Raw genomic sequence first — 16,413 nt, 5'->3', positions numbered from 1 at the left:
TTTAGAGAAATAAAGAGTCTCAAATATCTGCACCAAATTAAGCTTTTCCATTTTTTTATGTAAATTCTTCCAAGTGAGAGGCAGTTATCTTGAGTGTTTATCACTTACTGCCTTCCGTTCTTATATTTTTATGGAAGATTTGCTAATATTCTGGGACAAGTTGTTTCTGGCGTAGTCGTTAATAAATGCAAAATGCATAATATTATGAGTCGTATTTCTTGGGCGACATTCGAGAGTAAGTTTCATAAAGAACAACCCAAAATTATTTCAAAAGAAGGGGAAATTTCAACCAATTCCTTGAATTTTTTAAGCCAAAGGATAAATCTTCAACCGAAAATATGAATTTTGAATGAAGTAGTTCAAATGATGTAGAGATGAATTAAAAAAAAGTTGAATATTCAAGTCGAAAAGAGGAATTTTTGCAGTCGAATTTTCAACAAAAATAGTTTATTTTCAACCAAAGAAGATGAACTTTCAATTCAACAAAATAGTAGTTTTCAACCAATTTTCAATCCATCTAAAGTATAGTTCAACAAAATAGTTGAATTTTTAAACAAAAAGTTTAACTTTTTAACCAAATAATTAAATTTTCAACAGAATAAGGAAGTTGTTGTGTGTGTTACCAAAAAATATAAAATATCGACAAAATACAAGAATTTTCAACCAAGTATTTGAATTTCCAACTAAAAAAGATGGATTTTTAAACAAATATTTGAATTTTAAATTAAAAAAGATAAATGAACAAACCAAAAATTACATAGTGAAATTTTCAGTTAGAAAAATAAATTTTCCACCAAAAACAAAGCGAATTTTCATTAAAATATTCCAAGTTTCAACCGAATATATGAATCCTCAACCAAAAAAATTAAGTTTTAAAAAAGCAGTTTACCTTGTAACCAATTAGTTGAATTTTTGACACCAAAGTTGCTTTTTCAAACAAGAAGATTAATTTTCAACAAAAAAGATGATTCAAAAAGGGAATAGTTGAATTACCAGTTGAAAAAATTAATTATCAGTTAAAAAATTAATTTTCAACCAAAAAATAAAAAAAACTAATTTTCTTTGAAATAGTTAAATTTATAACCGACGACATGGATCTCCAACAAAAAAATTAATTTTTAACAATACTTTAACGGTCAAGCGCGTAGTTGAGTTTTCTACCAAAAAGTTAGATTTTTTAAACAAAAGATTAATTTTCAACAAAAAATATGAATTATCAACAAAAGAGATGAATTTTCGACCACGTACTGGAACTTTAAACTAAAAGAAGATAAATTTGCAAGCAAATGGTTGAATTTCAAACTAAAAAAATCAATGTTTATCCAAAAATAGAATAGTTTAAAATTTCAATAAAAAAATTAATTATTAGTTACAAAATTAATTTGCAACCAAAAATTTAAAAAAACAAATGAATTTTCTTTGAAATAGTTCAATTTACAACCAAAGACATGGATCTCCAACGAAAAAAAATAATTTTTAACGGAATAGTTTAACTGTCAAGCAGATAGTTGAATTTTTCACAAAAACTTTGATTTTTTAAACAACAGATTAATTTTCAACAAAAAATATGAATTATCAACGAAATAGATGAATTTTCGACCACATACTTAAATTTAAAACTAAAAAAGATCAATGTTTATGCAAAAATATATTAGTTTAAATTTTCAATAAAAAAAATAATTTTCAGTTAAAAAGTTAATTTTTAACTAAAAATAAAACAAGTTTTCACTGACACTAGAAAAACCGAAGTTTTCTGAGGTATAAATAAAATATCGTGGTAATAAAATTAGTCACTATAAAATTGAACCACCACAAAATGACCAACCTCGGTTGTTCTAGGGTTAAAATAGTTAAATTTTCAACCAAAGAGATGAATCTTCAATCATAAAAATCAATTTTCAACAAAGTCATTAAACTTTCAACCAAGTAGTTGCATTTGCAACCAAAACAGTTGAAATTTCAACCAAATAGTAGAATTTTTAATCAAAAGAGATGAATTTTAAACGTGAAATTCAATAGTAAATTTTTCAACCAAATAGACGAAAAAGAATTCGATTATTTTATTGTGTTCTCTTCATTCAATTCGCATTTAAGCGAAAAAAAACGAGAAAAAGGGGATGTTTCTTGAAAATAGGATAAAAAAAAAGTAATTCTTTTTTTTTTAAGGGAAAATAGAAGAACAAGGGAAAGAGTATGTAGTCTGAACGAAGCATCCATGCACCAAACTGGTAATATTTCCGTCTGGGCGATTTTGCAATGGAAATTGGCAGTACGGACGTATCTCCAGTCTGGATGAAGGTGGATGGATCACCTTATTACAAGAAGCACAGAGAGAGCGGACCCAAGGATCCTGGCGCTTTGATCTTCCGATTATCGCAACTGAGCTATTTTCCCTTCCGGTTCGACGGGCTTCTTTTTCATTTTGAGAAGATTCAAGCCGGGAGGATCCATCTCCTTTTCCGAATCACCAACTTCCGTTTCCCGGTTCATTGCGCTCCCGGTTTTCAGAAGTCGATCCTCGACGTTCCCTAATTCTCATTAATTTTCCGCTGTGATGTCAGAAAATTCAGCGTCTGGAGGATCGACTTTGAGTTATTTAATTTGTATAAAATAAATAGAAAGAGTTATTCTCATGGTGGAATAAGACGAATCCCGATATCAGAATTTTTTATAAGTTCCAGGTTTTTAAAACCAATGGTTCCAAACGAAATCAATCCACGGTATTTCAGTAATTTCAATTATTATTGTAGAGATGTTTACGAAATAATAATAATAAAAAAACATAATTCACATTTATTTAAGTAAATAGCAAATTTCAAACAGCCCCCTGGAACTCTGAGTTGAAATTGTACTATGTGTTGACGATGGCCGTGTGGTGGCGCCAGCTATGCAGTTGGCCTATGATCGTTGCAAATGCATGGCAAAATCAAAGATCTTTGGTAAAATAATAATGTTGAATTTAATAAATAAAATAACACCGTCAAAGTAGTTTACTAATAGTGTTAAATAATCGTTGAGTTTTTGAGTAATGTTTGCAACATTTTTCATTTTCTAAGTGAAAAAAAAACTGAAGAAACTGCTTTTAGATCATATATCCACAGTATTGAAATTTCGAACAAAATTGGTGAAGTGTGTTATTTTGATTGTAAATCGGGATTACAAAGTAATCAGGAACAGGACAAAGCTAATAAAATTCAATTTTACAAAGCACCAAATGATCAAGATATTGTTAAAGAATGACAAAAGCTATTTTAAGGGATTATATCAAACTGAAGATTTTTGGCAACGTTGTTACATATAAAAAATATAGATATATCTTCATATTTTAAAGTTTTGCCCTTTTTAAAAATATTATTTTATTGTTAATATTGACTGTGGATAATCGGCATTATTTAATATAGTAATAATTCATTTTAATGAATTTGTTTTAAAATTTGCTTTTCGACATAACTCTTTTCATAATATTTAGTTTATGATTTAAGACGAAAAGGAAATTTTGGTTATACTTGGTTTTAAATTAAACATGAACTTAAGGGTCTTATTCTAAAAAATAAATCGCATCATAGGAACTAAGTTTTCAAAATAATTTGCAAATTGCTATGTTATTCATATTACATTGATGTATTCTCGCCTATCAGGACATGCAGATTTTTAATTATTGATCGTAATTATTATAATCGAAACTACAGAAAAGAATGATCAATGAATGTTTATTTTATTTAAAAATGATTTATTATGTATTTTCAAGAATGATTGACTGACGATATAAATAATTTTACAGGTTTCGATGTCTGTAATATAATAGAAAAAAGCTTTTTGAAGGTGAAATTTTGTACCACACGGACAATAAGATTTTGGAAAAATTCAAAATTATTCAGATTTTATTTGAAAAGGTTAATTTCAAGTTTTGAGGATTGTAAAATATGTCGAAAAAGAATCTGAAAGATTTTTAAACAATTTTTTTTCAGATTAATTTGTTAATTTTATGTGTAGAAGTAAAATTGTCTCAAGATTCATGGTTAAATTTCAAATCATTTCTTTATTTTAAAACAAGGAATCTAAAAGAAAATTGTATGAGAATTAGAAAATTACAACAACGAAAATTCTGCTATGCTTAATAAATATTTCAAAGTATTCAAACAATTCAAAGTTAATTTTTAACTTGTGAAAGACTTCATTTTTTTAAATGTAGATTTTTTATGTCTTTGAAAAAGGAAGCTGAATTCAAATTACGAAAGGTTTCAAGAGAATGAAAAAATGTTGTTTAGATTCCCAGAAAAATGTTAAATGATTTTTTTTTTAAATTAACTTTAGGATTGTGTTCTGAAAGATTTCAAAGTATTTGCAAAAATTTTTCAAAAAAGAATCTGGAAGTCTTTAAAAAAATTTAAAAGACATTTAGAACGTTTAGATATCTTAGAAAGATTAAAAAATAACGGTTAAATTGAAAATTGTGAAAATTTGGAAAAAATTGTAGATTTTTTTTACAATTTTGTAAAAAAGAAGCTTTTTATGAATTTGGAAAGCTTTTTAGAAAATCAAACAATATGCTTTAAATTTTTAAGAAAATTTGAAGTTATTTTCTGGAAGATTTTAGGACATTTTTTTTATTTTGCAGAGTTTAAAAAATGGTCGTTTAACAATTTTTTAAGTTTAAAAAAAATTAACTAAAATTATACATTGTAAATCAATTAAATTAATTGATTGAATTAATCAAAAAAATTGCTTTTCGTCATAACTATTGTCATGAAATTTAGCTTAAGATTTAAGAGGAAAAGGGAATTTTTATTATACTTTTTTTTTAAATTAAACATGAACTAAAGTTACTTTAAGCTGAAAAATAAAAGTTATTAAAAATAATTTATAAGATCAAGGAAAATCCTTTATTGTTAATTATAACTAGTTTTGGAAAAGAACTCGAGTTGAACTTTATAAATAAATATTTCACAATTTTCATTGTTTATTCAACAATAGTTTGTAGGCTTTAAATTTGTTCTCTCTCACTTAAGGTAGTAGTTACAACTATTATTTAACTATGAATTATTATTTCTCTGAATATCTCATTGGTACATTTTTATTAAAAAACTTTTATTTAGGGATTATAAAATCGTTATTTTTGTAATCAATAGGTCTTCACAAATAAATGTTTTAAAATAAAAACGTACCAATGAAATTCGCAGAGAATTTTTAATAAATAAAATACAAGAGTTAAACTCTAACTCTCAAACTCTAACTCCAACTAGTTATTGTCCAATAAAGCAAACCCGAAATATTTATTTCAAAAGTCCACCTCAAGTAATTTTCCAAAATTAGTTAACATTAGCATATTTTTCTCGATTTTAAAAATTATTTTTAACAAGGTTCGTTTTTTGAACTTGAAATAACATATGATAATAAATAATAATAATAATAATATAATTATTAATTATTCATAATAATACATTTAATAATAAATAATAAATAATGAAACAAATTGCGTTCATTAAAACACATAATATGTTTATTGAAATATTTGAAAATCCGAAATGAATTTAAATTAATAAATGAAAAATATATCATTTTACCACTTAAAGGCGAAGTGTATTAAAAAAACCGAATAAGAAAATATACCTATTTTTGTTTTAAAGTTCATTCTTCTTTTGTGAAAAGTCTACTATTAAATGTTTGGCTACACATTTTATTATTTGGTTAAAAATTGAATTATTTTGTTAAAAATTCGTCTTTGTGGCTTGCAAATTTAAGAAACCGATTTAAATTATTTTTCTTTCTTCATTATCTTTTTTTCTTTTTGAAAAAAAAATTTTCTTTCTTCTTTATTTTTGTAGGAATTGAACCTTTTTTCATTAAAAATAATTATGTTTCTGTTAAAAATGAACTTTTTTGTTGAAAATTGGATTTTTGTTCAAAATAAACTTTTTTTGTTAGAAATTCAACTGTTTTGTAGAGAATTCGTATTTTTTATTCGAAACTTTAAACAATTTATTCGAACTTCGAAACAATTTTTTGTTGAAAATTGACTTTTTTTATTCAAAAATAAACTGTTTTGCGTTGAAAATTCGTACATTCGGCACGAAATTTCAACAATTTGGTAGAAAATTTAACTTTTTGGTGGAAAATTTATATATTTTATTGAAAGTTACTCTTTTCGGCACAAAAATTCAAAAATTTGACTTTTGTTTTCTTTCTTCGCTAAACAAATTTTCTTTGTCGAAAATTCAACTACTTTGTCAATCATTCATCTATAGTTTAAACATTCATCTCTTTCTGTAGAAATTTGTTTCTTTTTTAATTAGTCTTTTTCCGTTAAAAATTAACTTCGTAATTCTTGGCAGAATATTAACTTTTTGTTACAAACTAAATAAAAAAAAAACTGTTTTGGCTGATGATTGAACTATTTAAAAAATCATTTTTCGTTAAGATTGCATCTTTTTAGGTTGAAAATGCAAAATTTTTTGATTGCGATTTCTGTTAAAATAAATCACTATCATTTTCACCGTCAAAAATTGCAGAATTTTAAATACTGCGAGAAATAATTTAAACCCCTAAAGTTCAATTAATCTAAACAGTTTTAAAATTATATGCTTCCTGATTGGAAACTACCAAAATTAATGAATTCAAGCTTCGTTTAAAAATTGAAGAATTCTTATATTGAAGGGTGGCAGTACAGAAACAGATAAACAACTAAATAAAATAAAATTCTGTAAAATCGAAATCACCATTAAAAGATCAGACAAAAGCTCACTACAGAGATGCAATGTTTCTACTGCAAGTCAAAAAAAATTTGATTTGAAACAATTATCCTTTTTCAAGAAAATAGACGCATCAGCTGATACTGACCGAAAATTAGAACATGCTAGGCTGCGGATTGCGACAAAAGTGTAATCTTCCGTTTAAATACCAAATAAAAATTTACTCTCGAGATAATGAGTTTCTAAATGAGGTTTTTTAGGTTTTGAACAAAAAGGTAAGTCAAATCCGATTAAAAAGATTCAATAAACTATTTCATTGTAGAGCATGCCTGTTCCGGCTAGGAGAAATTGACTTAAAGCCTGTATGATGCATTTCCACCACCACTTCTCTCTGCTCAGTCGAGAGAGCGCGACTGTTGGTCACTCTCGAAAAGTATAACAGGGAGTGGAGACTGGAGGAGGAAAATTCCTGGAATTTCTCCTCTTTGAACAGGCATGTGTAGAGAGTCATATAGGCTAAAGCGCGTCAGCAAACTGCATGCGAATTGCTGTATTGTAGAGTCCTTTATCGAGCGCGAAGCGTGCGTTGAGAATGTGCCTGTGCAGAGGGCAGATTTTTTTTTTTATTAATACTAACCTTTGCAGGAGAGGGTCCTCGGACAAGAGGAGGTGGCGCGCGGTTTTTGGGACTAGCTCGCGGCTCCTCTTCCTGAGGTGCAGGTCCGGCCTGTTTAGCCAAATTTCTCAGTGCTGCTGCGAAGCTTCTACTATTTTGCTGGCTTCCTGGACCTGGTCCTGGAGTGTGACCCTGAGGTAGAACGCCGGTACTCGGTCTGTGAGACTTTCCGATCGAGGCCGGTTGAGCTTTGGTGCTTGCAGGTTGAAGACCTAAAACGCAAAAAATAAAAACATCATTAACATTTTTTTAAATCAAGCAAGAAAATAATCGTTCAAAATTCACAATTAATAACAACCACAGATTTAATCTTAATTCTAGGGATTACAGTGGTTCAGTACTTGAACAAATTTCCTAGTCATTAACGTGTTTGAAATTTTTTGGATAGCTTTGAAAGATTGGTTGAAAATTTAAAAAGATCAAAGATTCAAAAATACATAAACAGCAGAATTTAAAAATGCTGACGTTTGAATTATTTCCTATTTATTTTTATAAATAGTTAAATTTTGATTTCTTATTCACGTCAATTTTTTTTATTGTACATATTATCTACAGTATTGAACCCTGATATGTTCAAAGTATTTTTCTAAGCTAGTTGGAAGAACGCAACTTGAAAAACACGAAAATTACTGTTTAAAAACCTTTTTTAATGTCTGGTAAAAAATGAGTATAATGTAAAACTAAACCATATACTTTTTTGCAAATAATTTTTGATTTCCAAAATTTTGTTTTTAAAACCGCACAACTAACATTTTCCCTGACACGCTATTTTAAGTATTTTATTAAATATTTTGAGAGTATTAAAAATAATTCTAAATTCCAATTTATTTATCACAGACTTCACAGTCTTTTCCCTATTTCCCAATATTTCCCCTTTTTTCACGTTCCAAAAATTAAATCTCTAAAGGAAAAAAACGTTTTTCTGTGACTTTAAGAATCAAGATAACTGCTTCGTACCAACTTTTGGAAAATAGTTGAATTTAAATTAACGATAGCTTCATTGTTCGAGGAAAACATTCTTTACAATTAAATTGTTTACACTTTGAAAGTCAATTTTTCTGTAGCTGAAATCTTAAAAAAATGTAAAAAAAATGTTTGGAACAAATTAATATATGTTAGGATTATTTACTTATTTTCAATTTTTGAAATAGCAGAATTGTAAAGTAGGTGTCCCCCGGAAAAAAGATCAAGGATAAACTAAGATTCGAATACCTTTTAAAAATTCGTAAGAAGGGACAGTAAAAAAAATCATTTACAAAAAGAATTAATAAAATTATTATTTTTCGAATGTTTTACACATTTTTCATAAAAAAAATCTTTCTTAATTCAAAAGTCATGATTGATAATATCATTTCGATTCTTAAAATCATAGAAAACTTTTTTTTTCACACATGATTTATAACACGAAAACTACCTCAAAATAATCCAATAAGAAAAAACAAATATTTTAGATTGAAAATTCAACAAAGCTCAGATTTTTCTTTTTTCTTGGCTGAAAAGTCGTTTTTGGTAAAAATTCAACTCTTTCGTTGAAAATTCGTCTTGTTTGTTTGAAAATGTCCCTCTTTGGTTGAAATATCAATTGTTACATTTTTCGGTAACAATTCATGTTTATTGTTTGAAAATTAAACTACGTTATTAAAATACTACTTTATAAAAAATTCCATTTTTGTTGTTAAAGATTGATAATTTTAGTGGAAAATTGGTCTATTTCGTTGAAAATGTACCTATTTTGTTGACAACTCGCCTTTTTGGTTAAATATGGGTTTTATTTTTTATTTAGAAATAAAATATTTTTTAATTTAAATATCAACTATATGGTTCAAAATGACTTTATGGTTGAATATTAAGCTGTTTTGTAAAAAATTAGTTTTTTCACCTGAAAATCTAAACATTTGGTAGAAAATTCAACTTTTCGTGATTGAAAATTAAAATCTGTTTGATTTTTGTTGAAAATTCAACTATTTCGTTAAAAATGTATCCATCTTATTGAAAACACGACATTTTCAAACAAAATTTCAGGAATTGGAAGCCTTTCAATTTGAATTGAAAACAATACCTGAATCGATTTTATTTCTAAGAATTTGTTTCTTAATTTTGTAAAAAATCTCCTTGTATATATCCTGTTTTTAGAGAATTTTGGCTTTTTTCAACGCGATCGTGCATGCCCTTAAAATCTACAAAATTAGCAAATAAATCGTTTAAGAAATATTCGAAATTTGTATCATCCAAAATAATCTCCTTCTAAGCGTTTTGTCTTCTGACGCCTTCAGTTTCTTGTTTATAATTCTTGGCAAAAATTTAAACCTTTGAAGAAAAGGGAGTAAAGGGGAAAATTAGGCCAGACACCTCGATTTTATTGTTGGGGCGATTTTTTAATTTTAATAAGTGAAAAGGGGAAACTATTATTAATCATTCATTTTGAGAAGATCAGATTCTGCTGTATCTAAGCAATTGACAGCATCATTGTTACTATCATGTGACTAAAATCTAATAACCGTAATTTTTCCACAAGTTTACATATGAGACGAAATTTTCACTACAAGCTTCATGAAGTGAACAACAGATGTCGACAGGATTTTTCACGAAAAGGTTTATAAGCTTCATCAAGTGGCCGATAGAGGTACGGCGTGTGGACACATATTTACTGGTGCGCATAAGAAGAAAAAGAAGAAGCAAAAGAAGAAGAAAACTTTAACATCTTGGATGTTTCAGTAGAAATATTTTTACGCCTAATATGAGGTTTCAACATCTATTTTCTTCGTGAAGTCTTGAAGAAAAACTAAAAAGGTTAATAAACTGACAAACAATAAACTCTCTACCCAAACACATCATCCCATAAATTGTTAGTCGACATTTGAAGTCGATTGAGCAAAGAATAGATTCTGTCCTGAACCCTGAATTTCGCTGACGCTATAAGAAAAGGAAGCTGGAAAAGAGTAGAGTAGGGTCGTTATTCTTTTTACAGAAAACAGAAACGTCGGTATCCGGATCCCATTGTCTCGGCATCCTCTTTTTGCGGATAAGACAGGGAGAGGAGAGGAATTCAGCACCGTGGAGACCACTTTTAGGGGTGGAAGAGTCCGCCAGTAGAAATGAGAAAATAAACAGAGAAAGGGGGTGGAAAAATGCCAGATCTTACGAGGATGGTTCTGCGCGCCCTCTATTCAATTCTTCATCACGAGAGTACCCACCTTCGCTCCAGATATCTTTTTTCCCTTTCTGAGTCCTTTTATGTCTTCATCACGTCCCTTAAAGTGCTCTCCGGAACACTATTTCTTTTCATTTGTATCTCACCTTCTCCCCCGTGACCCCTTGGTGCCCTAAGCAACGACCCTTATCAGGGAAAAGAGGCAACAGGAAAAAGAGGAAAAATCAAAATAATTCTATCTGAAGAAAATTGAAGACCTGGAGCTGGAAGAAAACCGACCGTGAAGAGAAGCGGATATCTGACGCCCCGGGAGAAGTTAATTATCGACTCGGGGCTAATTGGTATTCGCAGATGGGCTTCGCTGACTACTGGGCACCACGAGGAAAATATCTGATGAGATAATTGGACGATTAGCAACTTATTCGTGCCGCTTCCATCTCCGGCTAGTTAATTAATTCTATTTGGGAATATTTAATAAGAAAACACGAGAGAGAAAGAATCAATTGTGACTCTTTGTGAAATACAATTAGAATCACTTTTCTTTTAGAAGAAGACTCACTTCAGAGAACAAAAATAGTGCCAATAGTGGCATAAATTTTGCAAAATAGTGCCACGAAAGTTTTTTTTTTTTTTTTGATTACAGAGTAAAAGTTTCTTTATAATATAAAATCCTGTAGACTTAAAATTTATATTTGCACAAGTATACACAAATTCAACAAAACGGAATTCTACAAAAAATTGCATAAATTATGGTGATAATTTTTGACTTTATGGAGGTATCTTAAATTTTTAAGAGATCTTCAGTTTGAATTTCAAACTTAAATTGTAGGAGTATTATTTGGCTATTATAAATATAAGGATTTTTACATACTTTTAATTATTTAAAAATAAATTAGGTTCCAAATTCAAGGACGCCTATATGTGAATTAGTTTCAAATAAAAGCATTCAATGACTAAAATACTTTTTTACTTTTTAATTTTTAGGCCTTTTTTATTTGTAAGCTAAGTCCTTACACTTACAGAGTAGAAAATTTCAATATTCTGTTACACTGTTCTACTTCCAAATTCATTATTTTTCAAACTGTTTGGTTGAAAATAATCTTTTTGGTTGAAGATTCAAATATTTTGTTGAAAATTCGCATTTTTTTGGTTGAGGTCAACTGTTTTTTATTTAAAATTAAAATCTTTATTTGAATGGCATATCAACTATTACATTTGTTATAAAGAATTCACCCCTTTTGGCTAAAAATTATATTGTCTTGTTTTCAAAAATTCAAATTCAAATTTTAAAGCTTTAATGCAGGGTGCGTTTTTAAAATTAGATAATATTGTAAATTAAGATTTGAATAGTTGAAAATATGCGGGTTCCTCTAAAAAGAACATTTTTTTGATTAAAAAATTATCTGCCTTTTTTATAGTTTTTCGATTTGAGATACTTAAACAATTTAACATTAGATAAAAATCATGATTTCCTTTAACTTTAAAGAGGCTCTTAACAGAAATATATTGATATTATAAAATATTGGCAACATTACAATAGAAAACAGTTTATTTTAAGATATATACCCATTCTACCTATTCACAGGGTTTTAAATCATTTATACCATTTTTCTGGAACTATTTTTTGAACGAAGAATTGAGACAATGTCGGTAAAATTAAAAATCAGTGTTTACCCAATGGATCACTTTAAATTCCCGGACATTCCATGATTTCTTCCCGGCCAATTTAAAAGAGTTAAAAAGATATGAATCACTTAAAACGATTTTTGTTATTTTAAGAGATTTTTAAACACTTTAAAGGATTTAAAAGATTTCTCATTGATAACAGAGAATTTTTTATTTTTTAAATTAGCATAGGATTACTCTGGATCACTTTTTATAAGAAAATTGTTGAATTTTCAACAAAATAGATGAAGTTTTATCTAAATAGTTGACCTTTCAACCAGGAAGATTATTCTTGGCAACCAAAATATATTAGTTTAATTTTCAGTTACAAAATTACTCGTAACTTAAAAAAAAAACGAATATTCAACTAAAAGGATAAATCTTTAGGGAATACTTAACATTTCAGTTTGAAAATAAATTTCCAACCAAACAACAACGATTTTCCAACAAAATAGTTTAATTTTTAACTAATTGGATGAATTTTCAACTAAAATGAAGTCTTCAAACAAAAAATTACTTTTAAAAAAATTGTTCATTTTCATACAAAGTAAATTAATTTACAGCCACAACAGATGATTTTTCTACGAAATACTTAATTTTTGAACCTAAGAGATTAATATTCAACTAAAATTATGCATTTTCAAGCAAGATTATTAATTTTGTACAAAAAAAAAGACGAAAGTTTAACAAAATGCAAGAATTTTCAATCAAGTAGTTGATTATTTAACAAAATATTTAAATTTTCAACCAGAAAGATGAATTTGCAAACAAGAATTTTAGTTTTTCTAAAAGAAAAAAAAAACAACCACATGAATGTTCAACTAAGTAAAACAAATTTTCACAAAAGAAATGATTACATTTTTGGTTCAAAAAATTAGTTTTCAATATCAACAACAAAGAAAGTAGTTAGATTTTAAACCGAATGATTTTTAGTAAAAATTAAGAATCATCAACGAAAAAACTTAGTTTTTAACATAGTAATTCAACCAAATAATTGAATTTTCAACAAACAAAAGATAAATTTTCAATAAAAAACGAATGTTTAACAATATCGTTAATAGTTGAATTGGTTATTAAATGGTCATTTAAAAGAGAACCTAGATGGAAAATTATAATTATTTATGAAAATTTCCAGTTCTATCTCAGAATTATAATTATTTTAGAAAATTCCCTGTCCCCATTTTCAAGCCCAGTTGGTACTCAAAATAAAAAACGTAATGCATGATGGCTTCCAATGAGCGTAAAAAGCGTTTCACTCTATAGTACAAATTCCACTTCAAAGTAGAAAATAACCAGGCCATTCAAAGCATATTAAAAACCAGCCACTAAAAAAAAACCTTAACTTTGTCATTCTCCATGACATTTCCCAACCACACGCAGTAGATAAACCCGCTATAAAGTTTTAAAAGAGAAATTAAATTTTAACATCCTGCCAGGGAGCTAATAAAATGTTTTTTTTTATTTACATGAACAGAGCCATTTCGCTAGTTCCTCAAGGGAGGAATACCACCAACCAGGAATATATATGAAAACTAGTTTTCCAAGGGGCAGACATTAAGTGGCGTGGATTTTATTGGAAAATACGTAAACGAGCATTAAAAAGCAGCTCGGCCAGACGAGAGTAGATTTTCTACGTGGGGATGGTTACGCAAAGAAGCGGATTTCAGCGGGAGTTGACTCTCCATCGTGCGAAGGGAGGAAACACGGGGGTGGATTTGAGGGGTGGTGTTAAGCGGCTTATAGTCTGTTACCATGGTAACACCATACCACTAAGACACGAAGAGCCGAATCCCCTGAATAGAGCTCCTGTGACCCCCACCCTTATTTCCCTCCTACTCGCCCTTACCCACCCCCTAGTCACACCCCCATCGGCGACACCGTACTCGTTCGTCTGCTGAATGGGTAGGCCATTGGGATTACGCCACTAACTCCGTTTTTATACCGAAGTGCTTTCGTATTTGAAATAATGAATTTAACTAATTTTCACGCCGCTTTCTTTAATTCTTTTGTTCACACTGGATCGGATTTAAAAATGGGAGAATAAGCCTTTTTGGGAACTTTTATTTCTTTAAAGCGGCTGGTCATTTAATTTCATGGTCAAAGGTTCTTGTAATTTTTAAAACAAATTGAAATATATTTGAAAATTGTAAAATAATTATGCTTTCAGTTTTGATGTTTTGAATTTCGCGCCACAATGATGCTAAAATTGTGACATCACTTCCTCGTTTAAGAGAACTGTTTTAATAATGTATTTATTAAAACATATTAAAATAAATAAACCAAATTAACAAATTGGGATTTTATTTTAACAAAATTTCGATATTGAGATAATATAATCTTGTTACAATTTAATCAAAAAGCGACATTTAAAGATTCGTTTTAAATTTGGCGCCATGAAGTGAAAATTAGAGGTTATGTGTAGCGGAATTCTTACACAGTGGCGTCAGAACGAGGATATTTCAGGCATGTGCAGTAGTATTCGCGTGTATTTTTAAATTGAGAAATGGTGTTACATAACTTAGCCATACACAGAAATGACTACTGCGCATGCCAGAGAAATCCCCGTTTTGACACCACTGTTCCCACCGAAATCGTTGGGATTCCCCGGATTATGATTAATTGGTAATGGCGCGAAATTTAAATTTTAGTCATTTATTCCTGTTTAAAGGTTTCGTCATTATTTTTTAAGTGAATTGAAAACTGAAGAAAAAATCTGAACGACTGTAAAATTAAGATTTTTATAAAGCTATTATAAATTTGTCTTCATATATTTATATTGTATAATGATTTTTAGGTTAAGGTACCTTTAAGACACAAAGTTTTTATATGTACATCAAAAATGGCGGCAAATTTAAACACTAAAGTTTTCATGTATCGCTTTAAACATAAATATTAATATTTTTGTGACAAAATATAGATTGAGCAAATAAGTTTAACCTTCATTTAAAAAAGAAAATAATTTTTAATGTTTTGCAAACAGCTTAAAAAATTATATGAAAAAACTTCCACCTTACACGCGTTGATAAAAATAGTATAAGAATTATTAAAATAAGTGCTAATATGAATAAAAACTAAAATTTGAAGAAATTCAAACTTCTGATTAAATATTGGTCAGAACACATAATTACTTTGATGTTCACAAAAACCGGAAAAAAATATATTCGAAAACTGCATTCTGTCGACCTTTTTGAATTTTGAATTCTTTACCCTAAAATTAATAATTTTAAACCAGTTACCGCTGGACCGGGAAATGAACTAATATTTTTGAGACCCGGAAATTACACTAAATTTATCTTTTGTTCGGGAACTTTAGAATTTTTGTAAGAAAAATATATTCAATCTTTTGAAATATCATAAATTAATATCATACATATAATATTTTAAATTATGAAATCATTCAGTTTAAAAATGCGTATTTCTGAAATCCTTCAGTTTAAAAAAATCCATATTTAGACGTATATTTCCAATTTGAAGAATTTCAAATGCAGTTTTAGAAATCTGATCACTTAAAAACCAATTAAAAGCATTTAAAGTTGATTTTTTTAAATGTTACAAGTTGATCAACTGTAAAAATAAATCAATTTATGATTTTTTTAAATTAAACTGTAGTTTGCGTATTAAAAATGGATCAATAATTCATTTTACAAAACGATTCTAAATTTGTTCAGAACCAAACAATTTACAGACTTAAAAATAAAAAATGGAACAATTATTTATTTCAAACGACTTTAAATAAAAATAAATTAACTTCTAATTTAAGAGTGTTTAGGTTTGAGCGAAATTTTAAATCTTTCACTTAATAATGATTTTTTTAATTAAAAATATAAATTTTCGACGAAAAACATTAACATAAAATAACAAAAAATCGTTCCACTTTGTAAATGTAAATCCATTCTTTGAAATTTAATGATTTTTGTTTTAAAGACACCGACTTCTGGTGAAAAACGTTAACATAAGTTTAAATTGTTACAAAATTGTAAATCTTCTTTAATATCTATGTCGAGATTTCCGGCAAAAATTTAAAACATCTTTCTTTAAATCTAATAATTTTTTGACTACAAATTTAGATTTCCGAAGTAAAAAGTTAACATATTCTAATATTTTTGAAAAGTTGTAAATATATATATATATGACAACTAACAAGGTCACGTTTCAGAGAGGTGTCTTTCAGGGCGACACCATGAACCCACTCCTCTTTTGCCTTACATTATTGCCACTATCTCTAGCACTAC

The 16,413-nt window shown here is 28.2% G+C and overlaps 1 protein-coding gene across 2 annotated transcripts in view; it reads right to left on the bottom strand.

Moving 5' to 3' along the window:
- Positions 1-16,413, bottom strand: part of LOC117178991 — a 292,457-nt gene that overhangs the window by 48,310 nt on the left and 227,734 nt on the right. For both annotated transcript variants that reach the window (XM_033370592.1, XM_033370593.1), the window contains one exon: positions 7,327-7,577. In XM_033370592.1, the coding sequence (XP_033226483.1) occupies positions 7,327-7,577 (251 nt within the window). The remainder of the gene's footprint in view (positions 1-7,326; positions 7,578-16,413) is intronic.

Source organism: Belonocnema kinseyi, chromosome 8, assembly GCF_010883055.1.
Source record: "Belonocnema kinseyi isolate 2016_QV_RU_SX_M_011 chromosome 8, B_treatae_v1, whole genome shotgun sequence".
Classification (NCBI taxonomy): Eukaryota; Metazoa; Arthropoda; class Insecta; order Hymenoptera; family Cynipidae; genus Belonocnema; species Belonocnema kinseyi.
The sequence above is the reverse complement of the archived record's forward strand: the minus strand, read 5'-3'. Positions and strand labels throughout refer to the sequence as shown.